This window comes from Ambystoma mexicanum, chromosome 1q (assembly GCF_040938575.1).
Source record: "Ambystoma mexicanum isolate Mex_15411 chromosome 1q, UKY_AmexF1_1, whole genome shotgun sequence".
Lineage (NCBI taxonomy): Eukaryota > Metazoa > Chordata > Amphibia > Caudata > Ambystomatidae > Ambystoma > Ambystoma mexicanum.
Genome location: NC_090922.1, coordinates 222,853,400 through 222,875,668, shown reverse-complemented (window position 1 = coordinate 222,875,668; position 22,269 = coordinate 222,853,400). Strand labels below are relative to the sequence as shown.

At 47.3% G+C, this 22,269-nt stretch overlaps 1 protein-coding gene across 1 annotated transcript in view; it reads left to right on the top strand.

Moving 5' to 3' along the window:
- The window catches only part of LOC138526844 (uncharacterized protein ZSWIM9-like), a 173,110-nt gene that overhangs the window by 82,921 nt on the left and 67,920 nt on the right, over positions 1–22,269 (top strand). The window contains exon 2 of the mRNA XM_069637588.1: positions 957–1,198. Within this exon, the coding sequence (XP_069493689.1) occupies positions 966–1,198 (233 nt within the window). The 5' untranslated portion in view covers positions 957–965. The remainder of the gene's footprint in view (positions 1–956; positions 1,199–22,269) is intronic.

Here is a 22,269-nt window from a genome sequence, read left to right as displayed (position 1 = left end):
GCAACATGTTTGCAGTTCTGTGTTTCACGTATCCAAAAGAGGAAATGTAGCGGCCATGTTGGAAAGATATGTGGGACATTGGGATGCTATTGGTGGACAGTGGGTAGAAGGGGCAACAGAGGGGGTTTCACAAGTATTCATTTTCCTGCTGCTGTGGATCAAAAGATAAATGCATACTAATAATCTGTGTGTTTTAATAGAATCACAACTGTCCTACATAGTATTACTAGGACCAGTAAGTATTGATGTGCACACCATCGGTAGAGTTTCAACATCTCTTCACATTTTCTTTTTTTTTTGTTTTTTTTGGAAGGGAATAGATTGCCCATTGGTTTCTGTAGAAGTATGTTTAACACTTTTTGGTCTTTGATAGAAATGTATTCTGAAATAAATGCCGGAAAAAATCTGCAGTTTGCCGAAATCTGATGCTTCTAGTTTGCACTCACCCTTATTTCGTACACTGCAATGCTACGCCCCTCTTTTATTAATACATATATTGTTTTAAGACTATTTCAACACTTTGGAGAGTAATTTTCTTTTTTATAAATATTTAGCTAAATGAACACATTCAATGCTTTCAACTGCTCAGCATTTCTTGCCATTGATGGTAAAAACATCAAACAATACGTAGGTCAAACAATGGAATTGTTGCTTTTAATGCAATATCTTTTTTTTAGTTTTTTGATCAGAATTCTAAGAAATTGAAAATCATTTTTTAAAAGATGGATTATTTTACTGATACTTAGGTTTTCCATTGCATTCCCACCCATTTTACAAGTTATTTCAGTTTGTGGGTTCAAGTGCGTATCGTGAGGAAAAATGTCATGTGGTCTGTGATGCTGGAAGGATGGCCAATGAGGGTGAGAGGAGCAGGCACCAGAGGACTGTGCATTTGAGGGAAACCATCTCCTTCTATTAGTCTGAAGTATTAACCTTTTGTTTATTCTCACTTGCAGAATTGCGTGATGGATGAGCAGAGCTTGCTGGGTCGGATGTTCTTCTCTTTAGAGGAGTTCAGCAATTTCTTCGATGAGTTTTGTCAAGAGACCAAGGCCTTGTTCTTTGTCAAGAACTCAACACCCCTCAGCAAATGCAAGTGGGCGAGTGACCCCCCCACCTCGGATGTAGTGGATGCCCTAAAATACAGCTCTCTGAGACTTACATGCAAAGAAGTGAAGGCCAACCAAAGGACAGAGGGGTAAGGGCCAGTCTATTTGGGTTGTGGGTAATTTGAGTTCATTTTGTGCCTATGGCGGTGTCCCTGGCATGTGATGATGGGGTGCCTTTACATGGGGGGGGAGTTTATCCCTTAAAGGGTGGAGGGATAACGGGTGCCAGAAATTAGCCGTTGCCTCAAATATTTGTGCTGAAACAGTCACGAGTTCAAATTTTGGCTGGGACAACTGAATCCTTTATCCTTCCAAGTTAAAAAAGAATACTGTTGAATTGGTTAATGGAATTTGATAATATAGTGCTTAGAAGTTATGGGAATTGCTATTAAAAGGCGATAGTAGCAGCATGCTTTCATGGAGGGTAGGCAGAAATTAATGACTTCTGTGGTTCACTGAGAGTTGAGGCGGCATCTTCTATTGTGGATGCGTAAGATGGGTGGCATTGTTGGAGAGTTGAGGGGTAAGGCACTGTTTTGGATTGGTTGAGGAAAATGGGAATTCGGGTTGTGAGGGGTGGACAGCATATGTTCCCTTTCTCCCCTTTTTTTGTGACACCCTTGTCTCTGCCTGATATAGACCCGCTAGACACACAAATTATGACACTCACCTGGTATTGGTCTCACACGAATGGTACAGACAGCTGTTCTTTTTTCTTTACTTCCTGCTATCCTCTTACCAATCATCTTTGAACATGCATTTCAGGAGATAGTTACAATGTATATATTAAGTTTGTGCAAAAAGGTGGCTTTTCGTGCCGTCACAAGAATTCTCTAAAAGGATAAAAGCTCACTTTCAGTGTGTTTGAGTGATCCCACTTTGCATTGAAGTTACAACAATGAAAACGTACAATAGTACTTAAACTGTAACATTGTGCTATGTTCTATCTGTAGATTTATTAATTCATCATTGGGATTCCTGCTGCATATTCATTTTATCATCTGTTAATTCTTTTCCTCAATCACATCCATAAACTAAAAATTGTAATACAGCCAAAATTATATAAACTGCAACCAAAATTCCTCCAATAAGGTGCATAGAACTGCAAATTCTTCCAAACTTAACTAACACACGTTTCACGTTCAACATTGCAGGCTTTATCAAGGTCACAAAGGGACACCAGAGCAGACAAAATAGAGGTCTCAGGCGCAAGGGATCTCATTACCAGACCCTGATTGAGGAAAGCCCAGGAATGTGAATATTATCACTAGAGCTAGCACCATTTCAGAGCAAAGTGCTCCTGACAAGTGCCTTTTATTCTTTTTGAACACTGCGCCTGATTTATGGAGCCTCAAGTGGACCTTTAAATTGGTTTGGAAATTGAAACTGCACTAATGCTTCAGTAAATACCGTTCTCCATTTATTTCTGAACCAAACACATCAAAATGTACATTTAAAGACATTGATGATATTGGTTATTTAATGAAGCTTTTAGAAGAACAAGACATAAGCTGAGAGGAACTATTACAGGAACTCGCCATTTATCCAAGTATGGGACCCGAGAGTGGTTTCAAATCTACGTCTACCTTTACATCTAAACTCGCTCTGATTATTCGCATTCCTGTTGTCCATGAAGCAGTTACTTAGACTTGCAGAAACTGCATGTCAAGATCAAGGATAAGCAATGGAACACACCATAGACCTCAAAAAAGGATGAGACCATCCACATTTGTACAGTGGATAAAGGAGGAAATGTAGCAAATATGGACAGCAGGAAGAATCACCAGGCGGTACTGGATCATCTGAATATTTTGATTTGTTATGTGAAATGATCAGCTCGTATTACTGCACTTAAACTGAAATTGCACGGCCAAGTGAGAATTGTTAAACATGTATAATTAATTACATGGAATTTAAATATCTCAGACTTCATATACAACAGATGATAATCATTTATGTTGCCCACAATTCTTGAACTTAACTGATTTTCTAGAATGCAGACAATCCCATCCGGAATAGGTAAATTTAAGGAACATCTGTGCAAGCGTATAGATAGATTAATCTTTCTACTAGTCAAAATCTGAAATCCTACATTGAAGACACTTTGCATGTTATCGCAAAACGTAATACCTTGTGGTAACTTGAATATACACTGGTGATTATGGATGTCATAGGACTGTTTTAAAGCAATCAAACGCGAACAAAGGCTGAAATCGGTGCAATATTGTTTGTTCAAAATGAGACCAGATACCAAGAAAAATATGATACATTGCTCCAGTTAATTGATTTCACACTTCAAAATAACTTTTTCAGTTCTGTTAATACACTTTACCTACAATCCCAGGCCACTGCCATGGCTGCCAAATTGGAGCCAAAAAGTGATGGGTGAAAGGCTTTGAATTAATTTGAACCACTGGCACTGCTCAGGGCAATTTTCCACACCACTGTATTTTAGCCCGTCTGCGCCATTGCAAAAGGGTTCCAGCCATATGCAGCTCAGTCAGGTACTGCCACCAATGGGAACAGCCATGCCCGAACTGCTAGGCCAGGTCCCAGCTGCACGGAAACACAAGCAACCCCAGACATGTTACGGCTGAAACATGTCTGGGGATGCTTGTGGTCTCGTGCAAACGGAATGTGATCTAGCAGTTTGGGCTCGACTACCCCTTTGGGGGTAGGACCAAGTCTGATTTGCATATGGTCTTTCCCCTTCTGTAATGGCTTGGCAGGCCAAGAATGATGGTCTGGAGGGTTGCCCAGAACAATGCCAGAGGTTAAGATTTATTCTAAACCTTCCAGCTATCACCTCTTGTGTTTTGCTATAGTGGCCGAATTGGCGCACACTATGGCAAATCATCAGATTTTCTTTTTGAGGATACAGTGGTTTTGCAGTAACGGAAATTACCTTTTCAGGGGTGTTTATTTGGCAGTATTCTTCTTATATGCAATCGAACTTCAGAGAAACGCATTGGTCCGAGGAGCTAATTAAATGCTGTGCATTAATCCTATAGTTCAAATTGAATTATATGGCTTCTGAAATCTTTCTTTGTACCTTATAGTTTACATTAACAAAAACAGATTGGAAACCTCTTCTTACTGAAAATATGTGGCATTGAACTCTGTTCTCCATGCTAACAGGTTCCATTCTACTAACCTTAAAAATATAAAATAATAATAAGCATTCTATATGGAGAAATGGTGAAAATACAGAATGATTTGAAGCCAATCTGAAAACATTTTGAAACCGGCTGAACAGAAAGTAGTTTTTTGGGATCTGAAAACCTTTCTCTGCACCACTTCTGTTGCTAAATCTTGTTGAAACCATAAACGGGATCACATTAGATTGATTACCAGGTTTTTCTTTCTAAAAATATTCCCTGCTATTTTAAATAAACATTGACACATCCTAGAGCGAGATGCTGATCTAAAATCAGTTGTTCCTAAGATGCTCTGATTGCGAACAGAAAAGCGCCCTCCGTTAAAAAGCTGGCCAGTCCAAGTATGATCACAATTTCTTTAAATGCGGCAACTGCTTAGACTGCTGCTATGCAGGCATTAAAGGAACTGGATTTTTATTGAATGGATCACCCAGTTTCAAGATTCAGGACTTTTCAAATTGCAAAAGTAATTTCATTGTCAGTCTTCATTTGTGTTTGTTCATTAATTTTTCTGGGCAGCAAGATCCTTCTCTTGAAAATACAATGCTGGAACATATTGGCTCAATTCGCAATCAGGAACTGAAGTCTCTTGCAGTGATGCATTGGACGACCATTCACAGTTTTCACGCTCTGTCTAATCTTTATTTGGCCTTTCAACAATGGATCTATAGGATGACCATGTAGAGGACACCACAGAAAATTCCCATTTTGTAATTGAGAGGCTGCATATACTCAACTCAACATTTTAGAGCTGGTACTTGTAGTATCAATGCTGATCAAGAACTAGTAATTCACCTTTAGTGTGGGAAGTGTCATTTTGTGCCCTGCAACCCCTCCCCTGCAATTAAATGTTTACATTTGGCTGTTAGCATCTGTGTGCTCCTCCAAACCCCTCCTGTCCGCTTCTGTGTTTGTTTTTTTCCCTGTCCCTTGCCTCCCATCCCACCCACCACCATCTGATTGGCATGTGAGGCCCAGTGTTTGTCTGCAAGGGTCTAAACCCCTTTGTAGCGCCTGTGCCACTTCTGCATGGTTTGCAGCCAGGGCACATGTCCTTTTGTGCCCTGCGACCCCTCTCCTGCATTTAAAATTTGACATTTTGCTGTTAACGCCTGTGTGCGCCTCCGACCCCCTCTTTCCGACTTTAGTGTTTAGTATTTCTTTCCCTCCCCCCCCTCCTCCTATCCCACCACCATCCGTTTGGCCTTTGAGGTACCTTTAAGACATCCACTCTGGGCAGCCCTCAACTGAGGGTCACAAGGCAAACGGCAGCTTCTGAAGAAGCAGCATCAGTTTGTGTTTGCCTGTGTTCGCCTGGGAAGCCTGCCGCAGTCAACCACCAGCGACTGATAAGTTAAGTGTGGTGTGGGCAGGGAGTGCAGCCATTACTGCACTCCAGTTAAACCCCTCCACTGTGTACCTGCATCTAGCCGAAGTGTGTAATAGTAACTGAGTGCGCTGCATCACATTGTTGAACCGAAAGGACTTTACCTGCTAGGCACTTTACTTCCCCATTACTGTGACCTCCTTGCTTCTAGATGTCCCTTCTCTCTCAAGGGTGTTCTTCAATCTAGATACATTACCCAACTGATGTGTGTCTGTTTTTAGGCGACTCATTTTAACCCTGTGTTGTTCTTTGAATCCAGGGGTGCCATTCAAAATCTAGGTGCATGTTACCCTGCAGTATTCTTTTGATTGTAGGTGGCATTCAAACCCTGCTGTATTTCTTACATCTATGTGCAACCCCACTGCTGTGTTCTCTTGAATCTAGATACATTTATCACTGCAGTGTTCTCCTAAATCTAGGTGCAATTTCCACGCTGTGCTCCGTTTAATACTCTGTCCTTTCTCCCTATGTGGTACTGTCAATTCTAGATGGCATTCTATACTGCTTTGTCTCTACAATGTAGGCGCATTTCCACTGCTGTGTTCGCCTGAGTCTAGTTGCATTTTCCTTGCTGTGTTCTTTTTATCTAGGTGCATTTTACACTGCTGTGCTCTTCTACATCTAGGTGCATTCTTCCTGTTTGGTACTTTCAATTTTAGGTGGCATTTCACCCTACCGTGTCCCTTTTTAAATCTAGGTGCATTTCCACTGCTGTGTTCGCTTGAACTAGTTGCATTTTGCCTGCTGTGTTCTTTTTATCTAGGTGGTTATTACACTGCTGTGTTCTCCTAAATCTGGGTGCAATTCCCATGCCGTGTTCTCTTTAATACCTAAGTACTTTTAACCTTGTTTGGTACTTTCAATTCTGGTGGGATTCTACCCTGCTGTGTACTCTTAAATCTAGATGCATTCCCACTGCTGTGTTCGCTTGAGTCTAAGTGCATTTTCACTGCTGTGTTACTCTCAAATCTAGGTGCATTTACACTGCCGTGTTCTTTTTAATCTAGATGTATTTCCACTGCTGTGTTCTCTTACATCTATCTGCATTTTTACTGCTAAATTCTCTTAATTCTGGGTACACTTTCCCTGCTGTGTTCTTTTTTTCTAGCTGCATTTTCACGCCCGCCCACACTTCTCAAGAACATCCTAACATTAACCTGCACAGGCAGCATAGCATGGTCCATCCTTAACCAATCCCTCACATCGGGACACTTCACGGAAGCCTTCAAAACCTCCTGTATCAAACCCCTCCTCAAAAAACCCACGCTCGACCCACACACTCCCCAGAACTACCGGGCAATTTCCAACACCCGCTTTGTGGCCAAACTCATGGACTGCACAGCATACAATCAGCTCTGCCACTTCACTGAAGCCAACAACCTTCTTGATCTAGCCGAATCAGGTTTCAGACCCCACCAAGGAACCGAGTCCTCCCTCGTGTCTGTTTGGGATGACCTAAAAAGAACAGCAGATGGGGAAGGATGTGCTGTGCTCATTCTTCTTGACCTCTCGGCTGCCTTCGATACTATTGACCAGACCATACTCCTAGACAGGTTACACTCCTTAGGAATCAACGACATTGCTCCTCTCACATGGATCTCCTCCTTCAGCTCTAATTGCTCGCAAATCATGTTCCTACACCCTTTCACCTCCACCTCTCGCCCAGTGCCGAAAGGGGTTCCACAGGGAGCATGCCATTCTGCTCTCCTCTTCAGTATCTATCTTGGCTCACTCCCTGCACTCATCCACTCCCACAAGCTCATCTGTTACAACTACGCAGATGACGCCCAGATCATCCTCAAAATCCCCAAATCACCAGGCACCACCCGTCTGGATATTTCATCGTGCCTCTCTGATATTGACCACTGGATGACGATCAACCACCTCATCCTCCACCCCGGAAAAACAGAAATCCTAGTATGCAGTAAATCCACTCTCCTTCCCCACCCTATCCCCTGGCATCACTCTCTAGCTCCTGCCACCCTCCCCATCTCTGTCCCCCCCCTGATCCCCAACCCCCCCTATTATTCCCCCCACACCCCCGACAACTTCTACTTCAGTGAAAAACCCTGGATGCACGCTGGGCTCTATCCCTCTCCCAACACATCAACTCTGTATCCAGAACCTGCTTTTTCCACTAACGCATCCTCCGGCGAATCTTCCCGTACTTCACCTACCCACACTGAATCTCTGCCATCCTCACCATCATCCTCTCCCCCTTAGACTATGCAAACTGCCTATATCTAGGTGCACCTGTGTTCCACTTTGGGGAAACTCCAAAGAATCCAAAACGCTGCGACCCATCTGCACATTGTCCTCCCACCTAGAGAACACGTAAGCCCTGCACTGAGAGTACTACACTGGCTGCCTATTGGTCAACAGACTACCTTTAAAGCTGTGTGCATTACTCACTGGGCCATCCACAACACTGGTCCCAAATTCCTCCAATACAAACTTATACGCTACCAACCCTCAGATCTGGCACAGCACTTCTCCTCGTTATCCCCCATTGTAACTCCACCAGACTGGGAGGTTCCTCCTTCTCCATACAAGCTCCCACCATCTGGCGCTCTCTTCCTCTCCGCATCTGCTGCATCACAAACCACCTCGCATTCAGAAAGGCCCTCAAAACGTGGCTATTCCCTTCGTCTTCCTGCTGCACTTTCCTTGGCTACTTCGCGTACACAAGTAATGGCCCAGGCCCACCAAAACATCAACAATCCACGTTCCAGCGGATGCCGGCTGCTGTCGCAGCGGCCCACCGTGATAAACTCATCCCATTCCACTCCTGCAGATGTTCAGACATCATCTGCACCCCCCACCCGCGGGCCTCCCAACTCCCCAACTGGTGCACTCTGGTTACTGGACAACACCTAGAAATATGATAGTACCTTGAATATTGCCACTGAAAAGAATTTGAAACCACCAAGAGCCATGCACAGACCTCCCTTATCTAGATCAAGGGGGTGCTTACCATAAAGACGCAGCATGCTCGATTAGACTGAGGTAGCAATTGTGGCACGCATAGTTTGATTTGAGCACAGGACATGTTATGTACTTAAATAGATTGCCCTATCCAATTATCAAAGGGGCTTACCCTATCACTCAGAAAGCCCAATTCTTAGGTTCACTGGCGGTAGAGAGGAAGAGCGCCAGTTTGACTTGGGATATAGGACATGGTATACACTTGGATGGACTTGAGGGTAGGAATGGTGATGTACTAAGATGCTCCTGGGGGACATAAAACACGACGTACTGTGAGAAACATGAGGCCATCCTCCCATCTATTCCTTTTGAAATAGATGGGAGGATGCCCTTGCTTCCGCTTATCAGCGTCGACACACCCACTTGTTAAGATATGATTGGTTATTTATAACGTGCTTAACACCCAGAGGTTTCTAAGCGCGGGCCCGGGGATCGAACCTGTGTTGCTCCACGTCATCTTGCTTCCAAGGTGAGCACGTTGCCCCTAAGCTATCCTCCCGAGACAAATCGTGAGGATACCGTTGGCATCTGTTGCAGCACACTTGGGCTACTGTCCTCGGTCTTACGATTCCCTCTGCAGAGGTTTCGCGGTTCTGCGGCGGAAAGGGCAAGGTCGTGTCTCTCCTTCTCAGCCTCTCGCTATTCGCCGCCTTTCTCCTCCTCTTGAATTGCCGAACCTGGATAGCTGTCTCGTCGTGCGGTCTGCCTTGCTCGTACTGTGCTCTCTTGCTCCACCTTTTATCCCTGTGGGGGAAAGGCTGTCAGGTGTGTGTGATTCTGATCAATTGCCTGACTTTGCTCTGGTGTTAGTCCGTTCTCTGGTGTGTCGTTTGAAAGTGTTTGTGTCGGAAAAGGGGGTGGGGGAGGGGCAGTGATTTTGAATGTCCTGCATGTTGAAGGAAGGGGGATACCACGTCTCACCCGTTGGTCTCCCCCTCCCTCAGGACCCCCATCCAGGTGATCCTCCCTCACTGGTCCCCCCCCAGGAACTAGATCCAATAGTGATGGCCGTGTCCTGGCTACCTGGATGGCAAACCCTGGGGACTAGCTAGGGAGACACCGTCAGGTTTCTCACACCACCCTATTATCTCAATGGTGGGCGATTGTATGGTGTATGCATTTGACGCTTCTAGGTGTATGTGATCTATTTGTATATGTGAGGTGGGGGTGGAGTAGAAGGTGAATGCTTTTTCCTGCAGGTGCACCTCTCTCCATGCGTCCACCAAGTATTTATTTTTTTGGAACAATTTTTTTATTATTTTAAACAAACACTCCAACATTACAACCATTTAGGACGTTCGTGATCAATGTTAAAACATTACATTATAAAATGCTCTCTTCCGTCCTCTCCCCCATCACCCCCCCATTAACTCGAGCCATCGTATCCGTGCCATCCACCTGAGCATCTTCAGGTGTCTCTATTATCATCAAGTCATCTGTTTCATGTTCGGCCTGGTGGGGGTTTACTATCTAAGTCACCAATTGCCTCCAGGCTATCAGGGGACCCACCTCTTCCTCCCCACCTCTAGCGACTGCTTCATACCAAACCGCAGTTTCTGCCTCTGCCCACTTCAGGAGGTCTGCCCACCACATCTCGACCCTAGGCCGGTGGGCTGCTTTCCAGCACATTGCAATTCTGCGCTTGGCCAAGATGTAAGCCAGGTCCTTCATCTTGCTAATATGCTTTAGATTACGTGGCCTGGGAAAGCTCCCAAGCATACATGCCCAAGCAGACCCCACGTCCAGCACCACCCCATTGCTGGCCATTCTTGTTTTCAGTTCTACCCAGAATCTATGCACCACCGGGTACGCCCAGAACATATGCAACAACCCAACCTCCTCCTCCACGCACCTGGGACATTTCTGTATAGCCGAGCCACCGAACCTGGCTATTCTGTCGGGGGTTTGATATGCTCTGTCAGTGACATATAATTGGATCTGCTGGAGTCTCGCATTCCGGGACGACACCTTGTGGTACCTTTTGGGCCCTGTCCCATTGTCCATCTGTTATGGGTTCCCCCACCTCCTCCTCCCAGTCATGCCTCAGTTGAAGCAACTCCTTCTCCGCCTTCGTGCTCAGTAGTTCATATAACCGAGATATTTCGTGCCCGCCTTCCGAAACATCGTACATCATTTCTATGGTGGCATCCGGCTGTTCTGCAAGTACTGTTTCGGGCCATCTTTCCCTCACCCGTTTCATAATCCTGGAGTAAGTAATATATTGGCCTTTATGTACCCCTGTCTCCTCCATTAATCTCTGAAATCCTAATGCCTCCTCCTCCTGCCATATGTCTCCAAGGGTGGCCAGGCCCACCGGTTCCCAGTATCTGCAGACCCCTTTAATCAGTTGGGAGCCTCCCCCACAAAACACCACCAACGGGACCTGCTGAGAGAGCAAGTCCGGGTCACCCACAGTTCGCCATACTCTATGCCAGACCTCCCAGCCCAGCACCAACAATCTCCCCATCCCCGACACTTTCATTTTCTGCAGCCACAGTGTCTCTTTTGGGGGGCAGTATCATCCCACAAAAGCCTGGCTTCCGCTGATTCATCTTCAGATAACCACCTAGCTAGGTATAGTATCTGTCCTGCCAAGTAATACAATTCAAAATTCGGCAAATTTATACCCCTCTTATCACATGGATTTCGTAATTTCCAAAGGGCCACCCTGTTCCTAGAATTGTGCCATATGAAGCCCCTGCACAGGCCATGAATTTTGACAAAGAAACATTTGGGGATCAAGTACGGGACATTCACAAAAAAGTGTAGCAGTCTGGGCAGAACCACCATCTTAAGCAAAGCTGCTCTTCCCATCATGATAAGGGGTAATCTGGACCAAAACACCATGCTGTTTTTGATACCTACAACTGCTTTCTCCGTGTTGTATTTATGCTCTACCTCTATCCTGTGGTATATGTTTATGCCTAGGTATCGAAACGTCTCGGTCTGCCAGGGTATCTGCAAAATGGGCAGTTTCTCTAGTGGAATACTCTTGTATCTCCCCAAGGGGAACACACTGGACTTCCCGGGGTTTACTGATATGCCCGAGAGCGTGGCGTAGCGTTCCATCACCTCCAACACATATTGCAGGTTCTCTTCCGGGAAGCACAGGTAGAGAAGCATATCATCGGCATACAGTGTTATCAAGTGCGTGCTTCCCGCCGTACGAATCCCTACCTCTCCGTATTGTTGCCTAAGGCAAATTGCCAATAGCTCCAACGCAAGAATATATAACATGGGCGACCAGGTGCATCCCTGTCTGGTCCCCTTACTAAATCACCATTTATCTGAGATTATGGCGCCTGTTTTAACCCTTGCCATCGGGGAGCTGTATAACATCTTGACCCATCTAATGTATCCCGGCCCCATCCCGTACCCCTTCAGGGTCGCCATCAACCATGGCCATCTCACTGAGTCGAAGACCATGACCGTGTCCAGTGACACAATGGCCAGCTCACCCGGGTCTTCCTCTGTTTGATCAATAATATGATGTAGCCTCCTATGATTATCTGTGATGTTTCTCCCGGGGACATAACCTGTTTGGTCCGGGTGTATCATTCTGCCTATTACTCGCTTAAGCGTGTTGGCGAGCACAGCTGTGAGTATTTTGCTGTCCTGGTTGAGCATTGATAAAGGCCTGTAGGACCCACAGTACGCATTTGGCTTACCCGGTTTCAAGAGCGGGATGATCACCGCTTCCCGAAGGGACTCTGGCAACTCTGTTCGTAAGCCTTGTTGAACATGGCCAGCAGAGGCTGGAGTAACTCCTGCAAGTTCGCTTTATAGAATTCGCTGGGTAATCCGTCCGACCCAGGCGCTTTACATGTGGGCAGGTGCTGGATCACTGTCTCCAGTTCGTCTGAGGTGATTGGGGCCTCTAAGTCTGCTCATTCCAAGTCGTCTAGGGTGGGCAGACCTATATCTTCTAGTGTTTCCAGAATTTCTTGACCCATGTCTCCACCTGCGTCCTCATACAAGCGTTTATAATATCTGAGGAACTCTTCGTTTACACCTTCCTGGGTGTTGCGGATCTGACCTTCCGCGTCCCTAACATCTCTAATCACCGGTCGGGGTGTATCATTTTTATATAACCAGGCCAGCAGTCTGCCCGGCTTGTCTCCACCAGGGTGTTGCCTTTCCACATATTTCTTATAATTCAGCTTACATAACCTATCCCAGAGCTCGCTACTAGCTTTTTGCAACTCTCTCATCTTTGCACTGTCTTCTCGGGTGGTCCCCCCTCTTCGCATCAAATCCTCTAACTCTCTTTCCGTTTCCTGCAACTCTCGTACTATACCCCCTTGGAGCCCTGTGGATTTTGATATAGCAACCCTACGCACCACCACCTTGAATGCCTCCCACACTGTTCCCATTGATTGCACGCTGCCGGTATTAATGTCAAAATATTCAGTGATGGCCTCCCTTGGGTCCTCGCGGAATCCTGGGTCCTGTAGGGCCTCAGCTCTGAGCCTCCATTTCGGGATACGCACCCTAGGGGGATGGTGCCGCCACTCCAAGACCAGAGGGGAATGGCCCGAAAGCACCCTGGCTCTATATTCTGCACCCACCATTTCTCCTGCTATCTCGAAGGCAGCGAGCATCTAATCCAGCCTAGTATGCAGGTCATGCGGCGCTGCGTAATATGATTATTGCATGTCTGTTGGGTGCAACCTTCTCCACACATCCTCCAGTTTAAAGTCTGTCAACAGTGCCCCCAATGCTTTGGCTGCTGGTGAGGGTTTTTCTGGCTTGCTATCTGACCTGTCCATCCCGGGGTTCAGGGTGCAATTAAAATCGCCTCCCCACAGTATCGCGCCACCCAACAGGGGGCTGATTTTACTATATAAAGACCTAAAGTAAGCTGCGGTATCATGGTTAGGGGCATATAAGTGTATAATGTTCACTTCTCGGTTCTCCAAGAGTCCCTCCGCCACTACCATTCTACCTTCCGGGTCTGTCGTCGACCGGAGCAGCTGAAACGGCACATGCAGTGCCACCCATATAACGGCCCCTCTTGCATATGCAGAGTATGTGGCTCCCATGACACTTCCCTTCCATTTTCTCCTAACCACCTCCAGTTTCTCTGCGGTGAGGTGGGTTTCTTGTAGTAAGGCTATATCAATCCTCATCCTCCTCAGATACATCATTACTTTATTCCGTTTTAGATAACTATTGAGGCCCCGCACATTCCAGGTCACCACTCCAAGGTTACCCGACGCCGTTGACTTGATGCCCTTTCTCTCCCCTCAGTTTCCCATGTCGTTCCCTATAACACAGAGTCTGGCTCTCTTCCCTCCCAACTCCAACAACTTCCCCTTCCCTTCCCTCCCTTCCCCAACCGCAACCCACTGCACACAACTCTTTCCCTCCCCCCTCCCCGCCCAGCCCCAACAAATGCCCAGCTCCATCCCTGGATCTCAGGCCCACCCGCGTCTGGTCCCTCCTCGGAGCACCGAGGACCAGGACCCCGCGGGGCATCACCGGGCTACCAGTGACCTAACTAAGCTTAATGCTATGGTGGTTCAAGGGTTGGCTCCCTGGAGCTCCCGCATTATATGATTAAGATTATTCAGTTCAGACGGATCTTGCAAGCATGTACGTTCCAAACAGCACATTCCCTGTAGGCATTATCTAATACTATATTCTAGTCCCAGTGTCTCGCGCTGTGTCACCCTGGGTGCCACAGCCGCATATTACTAATCTTCTTCGGCTCCCATCTGGATACCCGATTCTTGGGGGCAGCTCTGCGTATCCAGCCACCCCATGGCATCCTCTGGGGTTTCAAAAAACAAAGTTTTGTTCTTGTGGAACACCTTCAGTTTGGCCGGGTAAAGCAGCATATACCTGTGGCTTGTTTCCCGCAATCTTCTTTTCACCCCTCCAAAGTTCATTCTACTGCGCTGCACCTGCAAGGTGTAGTCTGGGTATGTGGTTATTTTCGCTGGCCCCCTTTCGATCGTTCCACCTTTCTGGAAAAATTTGAGTATTTTTTCTCGATCCCGGTAATTCAGTATCTTTGCAATATAGGGGTCCCTGGGGCCGGCTTCCTCGTCTGAGCCCTGTGTGCCCTCTCCACAGCAAACCCCTGGGTCAGCACCCCTCCAGTTATTTCCTGAGGTAACATGGTTTTGCTGTATTCTGTTGGATTAGGCCCATCAGTTCCCTCTGGCAATCCAATAATGCGGATGTTGTTACGTCTGGCGCGGCCTTCTGCTTCCTCCGCTCTGCTTTCTAGGTTAGCCACTCGCTGCACAAGGGTATGAAGTTCGATTTGTGGGCGGCACAATCTGCCGTGTTTGGGGCCATCTCCTTTTCCAAGTCCCCGGTGCGCTTCGCCAATGTTCTCACATCTTGTATAAGTAGGGTTACCTCTTCCTGGACTGCCCCAACCTTAAGGTCCAGTGCCACCTTCAGTTCGTTCGTGGCCAGCCCCAATTTAGTCTCCCTGGCAACTTTCAGGTCCGCAATCGCAGTACACTCCTGGAATGGGTTATGTCCTCCCCCGTGCCCGGTATGGCTCAGTATTATTCCACAGGTGTACACTATAATTCTTTCAGTCACTGGTGGTCGGGCACATTCGCTGCTTTCACACGCCTCTACTACGGGCCTCGACAGGAGCCTTCGGCTATTTGACCCGCAGTAGTGTCTTTAACGCCTCTTCCAAACCCCGTACCGGCCCAGGCCACCTTCTGTGTGCTCTCTTGAGTTCGGCCTATGTCCTGGAGAGAGCTGCTTTGTTCTGCCACGTTCTGTTGGTGACAGGGTCCTTCAGAGCCGGGACCTCGTCTGGGTGACTTGTTGATCCCTCCTCTTAGCTTGGCTATTTGTGTGGGGGCCCTGGCACCTTGTTAATATCTCTGGCCCCAGTGCTCCCCACTTCCGTCCTCAGGCCCAGGCGCTCAGGTTTTCCTTTTCTCAACCTGTGCTTAAGGACGGCAACTGCTCAGCTGCTGCAGGTGCCACTCTATACAGGGGGCCTGGGCTTGCACTTGCGTTCAAGGGCTGGATGTGCGTTCTTTCGATCCAGTTAGGTGCCACCGAGGAAGCCCAACTGGGAGCAGCCCCGGGGCACCTGGGTCATTCAATGGATCCCCCAGTGCCCGGAGAGACCTCCACTGCAGGCCTCCCTGCACTATTTCTAGGCGTGACAGGTCGCAGCACGGCCAGTCAGAGCCCCCGCTGGAGCTAACTGTTATAAACCCCTTTCGCGGACGTACTGGAATGATTCCGGCACCATCCCCTCGGCGATCCTGGTCGTTGTAGGGGCCGGCACCTCCTGCCTTGTCCAGCCCCCCCCACGCTCCGTCTCCGCGGGGACCTTCGCTCCATCGGACACCTCGGAATCCGACTATGAAGCTCAGGGAGCACAGCGCCAGACGCTTCGCCGCACTGTGCGCAGTGGCGGCAGCACTGCCAGGGGCGCTCCGCTTCGGCTCCACACAATGTCCAGCAATCAGTGTAGGCAGGGATCCCCTGCCACTCCTGTCCTTGCCACGGGTCCCGGGGTCCGCATATCGGTCCGGCAGGCCCCCTCCGGCTGGATCTTATATATTGCTCCCGAACTGGGCTTCACATATCACATAAAGCCGCAGCGGGCTCGATCACGGCTACACCAGCCTTTGTATACGGCCACGACACTGCGGTCAGTTTATGGCCCTTTGTCCTCCATCCGCTTTCTTGCCATTCTCCGACATTAAAGCAAACATGCACGCCAAGCCACCTACCAAGACCACGTCCTCCCCGATGTTCGAATTCAAAAATATCACAGAGCAAGAGATCATCACCATGCTCCATTCTATTAAACCCTCCAACTGCAAAGGTGATGCCTGCCCTGCCAGCCTCATCAAAGACTCTGCACCCAGCCCAGCCCCCTTCCTTACAGCCTTTATCAACTCAACCTTCCAATCAGGCCATGTCCCATCAAGACTTAAGGAAGCCTGGGTACGCCCACTCCTCAAAAAACCTTCACTGGACCCTTCCGCCCCAGGGAATTACAGGCCCATCACAACTGTACCTTTCCTGCTTAAAATTTTGGACAAAGCAGCCTACCTGCAAGTCCAAAAGTTCCTAGAGGACAACCTTCTCCTCAGCCTACAGCAATCTGGGTTCCGCCCCCGACATGGCACTGAAACGGCCCTCCTAGAACTGAAAAACCAAATGGATCATCTCAGATACGCAGGCAAACCTGCCCTCCTACTGCTCCTTGACCTTTCTGCAGCGTTCAATTTGGTTGACCACAATACCTTGTGTCACCACCTAGCCACCCAAGCCAACTTCTCCCCTAAAGGCTGCCAGTGGATCACCTCCTTTCTCCAAGAAAGGGCCATGAAAGTATTTTCTGAAGTTGCCGCCGCCACCCCCAGCCTCCTCACCTGCGGTGTCCCTCAGGGATCCTGTATCGCACCTACACTTTACAACCTCTTCACTAGACCTCTGTTTAGCATCCTTGACTCCCTTGGTATCTCATATACCAACTATGCGGACGATACACAGGTATTCATCCCACTCATGGGCGACTTCCTAGCAGACTCCAACACCCTCACCTCTATCTACTCTACCATCCAATCCTGTTTGGCTGAGAATTGTCTCTGCCTCAATAGTGAAAAAACCGAACTCCTCCTTATTGGCTCACCGTTCACCCTCGGTAACCTTGGAGATCAGTACGACTCCTTCACTATTGATAACATTCCAATTAGGGTCTCTAACCATGTTAAGACACTCGGAGTCTACCTTGACTCCGACCTGTCGATGGACAGACAGGTCAATGCCATTGCTGGCTCCTCAGTTTACTACTCCAAAGTCCTCAATGCAGCCAGGCCCTTCCTGGCCCGTCAAAATTGCCTCATGATTGCCAGGGCAATCATCGGGTCAAGACTTGACTACTGTAATGCCCTTCTCGTGGGGACTTCCAACAAAAACCTTGCCAAACTTCAGCAACCCCATAACAATGCACTAAGGGCAGCCACCGGCACCGTAAGGAGAAACCATATCTCTGAAATCAGAAGACAAGTACACTGGCTCCCTGTCAGAGAGAATTGTCTTTAAAACTCTTGCCCTCACCCACAAATGCCTCCACGAACTTGCCCCCCTTACCTGACCAACAGAATTACTATGCACTCCGCAATTAAACCGCTCAGATCCATCTATGCCAACACCATTGTTATGCCTACCTCACGGAAAGTGCGCGCGGGTGGCTCCAGTTTCCCCACCCTAGCAGCCACGCACTGGAACGCCCTGCCTCCTCACCTAAGACTCATTGAGTCCCACCTAGCCTTCTGTAAGGCTATCAAAACCAGACTTTTTGTATAAACTAAATCTGTTTCCTCCACTGCGTATATGCCTGCCAAACTGTAACTAAGAGCCATCTGGCACCTGTGCGTAATCTTGAATCTGTGTATCCTCTGTAACAGCGCCTCGATGCCTTATGGGCTGCACGTGCACTTAACAAATGCAAATAAATAAATAAATGCTCTCGATCCCGGGAACCCAGCTTCCTTGCAGTGGCTGTAGCTTCAATTTCTTACTGCTGATCAGCCCCACGCAGGGCTCGATGTATGCACCAGACATTCATACATCTCTGGGTGTGCTGCGGGCATGTTTTTTCTCCAGGAAACTTTGTTTTTCCGTAGGATCGATGTCAGATCAGTGGGAGCTCCTCAAGGGCACGTCCTCTCACGTAGCCATTTAGCCACACACCCCCGTCCACCAAGTAGTTGGCTTTCAGGCGATCGGGAAATAGTTCTCCAAGGGCTCAGGGGGGGTTGGCTCCCCATCTCATGGAATCCCAATCCATGGCAGGGTCTGAAGTTACATTGAAGTCCCCCCTCATATCAAAGAACCTGTTTTCCAGCTGACTAAAAAAGGTAAAGAGGTCTTTGCTAAAAGCCAGCTGTTTCTGATTCGGTGCATAGGACGAGCAAAGAGTAATCTTGCATGTCCTTACCTTCCTATTGACCCCTATGTGTCATGCACGCACATTTAGGCACATTCCCATGGCCACTGACAGCATGCAGAAATGATCATCCAGTTACCCACCAGCAGCTACAGAGGTCTGCTTCACGGGAGGCTGCACAGCGGTATACCAGGCAGCTGAGTTACCGGAGGAGATGGCAGCTCCCATGGCACCTTTCCGAACGAAGAAAGCTTTCATGCGTTGCTATGGCAACACAACGCACGCTGAAGATGCCTTTGATGCGGGCACGTGACACGGCCTCACGGCAGTCGGCACGCTGGGCCGATCATCCTCCTTCCTGACACCAGCACGTGACGTCTGTTTCAAGGTCACTTGATCCGGAGGGCCGTGACGCTTAAAACAGCTGTGAGAACGCAGCGCATTGCTTCTCAGCTGTGACAATCGGCATTTGGCGTTTTGTCAGTCTCGGATTTTGTCTATCTTTGCTACGGACCTCGGATTTCGTTATCTGGATTTCCTTTTGCCTTGCCCTTACCTGCTACTTGTCTAGTTCTACGGACTGCTCCTAACCTTGACCTTGTATCTTCACACGGACTGCGCTTGCCTTTTCCCTTTGGTACTTTGCACTCAGACTCCAGTGTTTATTCCTACTTGGAATCCTCGCTATCAGCTGGGGGTTTTTCTCAGTCGTTGCTTCAAGTCTCAAGTACTGCAATCCACAGGTGCTTCCAGTGGAGTGTCTGCCATCTGCCCTGTCTGGCATTCTTCTTGTTCTGCTGCTCACCCACTGAGGGAACAGGTTTTGATATCTCTGATTACCCTGACACCTTTTAGACACCTCCCCACACCACAACCTGCATATCATCTGTTGGTAGGTGTTTTCTTTCTCTGTTCCTAATTGATAACTCACTGCACATAGGTTGCCTGATATTTAATTGAACCTACCTGTTTTTCCTCAGCAGCCATCCAGAGGGCCTGGTGTGCCCGTTCCTGCCACCTGTGGCCCTAATCCTCGAACAGCGAGTTGTTACTATCTTGCTGTTGGTTGCTAAGGGACAGAGGTATTCATACGATCCTCGAGTCTTGACACTATGTATCTCCCCATTGTCCCTGTGAACCTGCGTGATTTGGAGATCTAAAGATTTCCTGTAAACAATGCCTACCCCTCCTTTCGTGTGCTCTCCTGATGCCCATAGCACCCCTCCCAGATCCCTTCACCTACATTGAATTCCTTTCCCTTTGCAAATTGTGTTTCCTGGACGAACAGCACATCCAGCTTGGAGAGTTTAAGTTCCTACGCCAACATGGAGTGCTTTTGTGGGGAATTCCGACCTTTAACATTAAGGGACCCAAACCGTATCCCGTTAGCCTGCACCATGATCCCATTTCAGATGCTTCCCCATTGCCTTGGACCATTGATCTGTTTGCTCATTGCTTTCACAGGGCAACAAATGGTTTGAGTGTGAAGAATGCTTTTTTTTTTTTACCTGTTCTGTCCTAACGTTGTTGCTTTAGGTAGTCAGTTTTCCTGTATCTAATGTGAGTTCCTCCCTCTGAAAAGTGCCTGCATTGGCACTCCTCCACTACGTGAGACGCCCTTAAGTAGTAAGGGCCACACTACAGAGGCTATTCCCCACAAGTTGCACCCATTTTCCTTGGGATCAATAAAGCATCTTAATCTGTGATTTTTACTAATGCTACATGATAACTATTAAAAAGGTAGAAATATATCAAAAAAACACACGATCAGCAAGTTGAAGTGGGACAGTAAGAAACGACAACACAGATTTTGTTTTAGGTTGTAGGTTTATTAAAGGTTACTTGATATAATTGGGTTCATTTGGGTTACGAGAAGAGCAGAAAGTCACTTAAGCTAAATAGGAATCATTTCTCCCATAAAGCTAGTCCTTCATTTCCTCACACCAGACCCTCCTCCAGCTACTTAGTCTAATTTCCTTACCAAATGTATTAAATCATATTGTAAAACAGTTGTCAGATTGCCAGTTTATCCAAGGGATTTGAATTCTCGAAAAATATCTTTCAAAGTCTCTCTGGGTCTCTTCCCAGTGTCACTTATTCTTTCACTGAAGAATTGTTTCTCCATATCTTGTATTGTGGTTGTGTGTTCCTGGGTGGTACAGCAGACTTTCCCTGCCATTGTTCTCTTCAAATTCTCAGTTGATGTAAGAAGTCCACCTGGTCTTGAGCCAATGTCCTCAGCAGCCGAAAGTGTTCACCACTTAAGAAATCTCTACTCGATTCTGACAGGTCAGAGGCGTTAGAGACTGTTTACTGGGCACCTATGCACATTCTTACCCAAGGTCCATCCCCCTCTTGCTTTCCTCCTCGTCATTGTAGGGGAGGCATGGTATCACAAGTATGACACTGACACAATGGGTACAATTTGTAAAACCTTCATTGAGGTTTTTGGGGTTGGAAAAACTCCTACTTTGCTCTATAACTAAGATGGGTGCAGTCTTGACCATCAAACGATAAACAAAACAGTCCTAGTGGAGTCTGTCAAATCAAAATGACCTATGCTAACAAAACCTAATGCCTGCCCTATCTCTTGTATAAAAAAGTGTATAAAGGAGAAATGTATGCCAAGGAAAAATCAGTGTTCAAAAGAATAAATGGGGTTGACCCCGCTCTCCTCCCCACGTTAGACCTCACAGACTAGACCTCGCCTGTAGGCAGGATGATGCACTCTGGCTCGGTTTTCAACACAATAAACATTTCCAAAAAGTGGACCGAGGCCTGCCTGTCCTTTCACGTTCAAGCCTTTTTTTCTGACTTCCAAGTAATGTTTCGACAAAAAGTTCACATAGGTCCCCTCTGTTGGGCTCAGACCTCTTACAACAAAGTTCAACCAAAACTTGCAAGGGGGCTCCCTGCCCCAAGCTTATTACACTTCGGATCACCCTCTTTCGTGCTCAGACCACCTTCGGATGTCACGGTTTAACTTTCACTCTCCCCTTTTTTAGGAGTCAATTTTGCTTACTTTGCTAGGCCCTGAAGACCCTCCGCATATGGAAAGTAAGGCACAATCACCATATACTAGTGATACGACAGGCATGAGGTTCAATTTTCCAAGTACTATGATTTATTGCAAAAATATGCTCAGTCGGCCGACTGGGGCCTAACGTCTCACAAGGTGTGTCACCCAGACCTCGTGAGACGCAAGGGCGTGAGCATCATTCAAACAGTTAAATATATACAAAAAGCAAGCCTTCAAGGCACCTCAGAACTGCCCATAATGTATCTTCTTGAGCTAGGTTTCGGTGATTGACAATTATGACAAATATGACACAATATGACAAGTTTCTTATACTTAGCAACAGTTGCAGACATAGTTCTTTGTTATACAGAACAGAAAGCACTTGTTCAGCAAGGATATCGTGTTCGCGAGAGAGACACATTCCAAAGCACGTTATCTACTAGTTTCTATTCGTGAACTAGGGGTCAGCCTGTTCGAGGAAGGATCCGCGAAGGAGGACCGCTAAAAAGTATAATTCATGCTTTAACTGCCTATTGCTACAGCTTTAGCGAGACAAGCCGGCACCTGGACCGCTGATTAAATGCTGTTTCTGCTTGCTTTCAAGGACTCGGTGAGGGAGGAAAACAATGCATTTCTGTACTGTTTGGCATTCCTGTCTGGGCTGATCTTTCAACATGCAAGCTGTGGCCTTGCACAGTGTATGAGCTTTCAGAGTATAA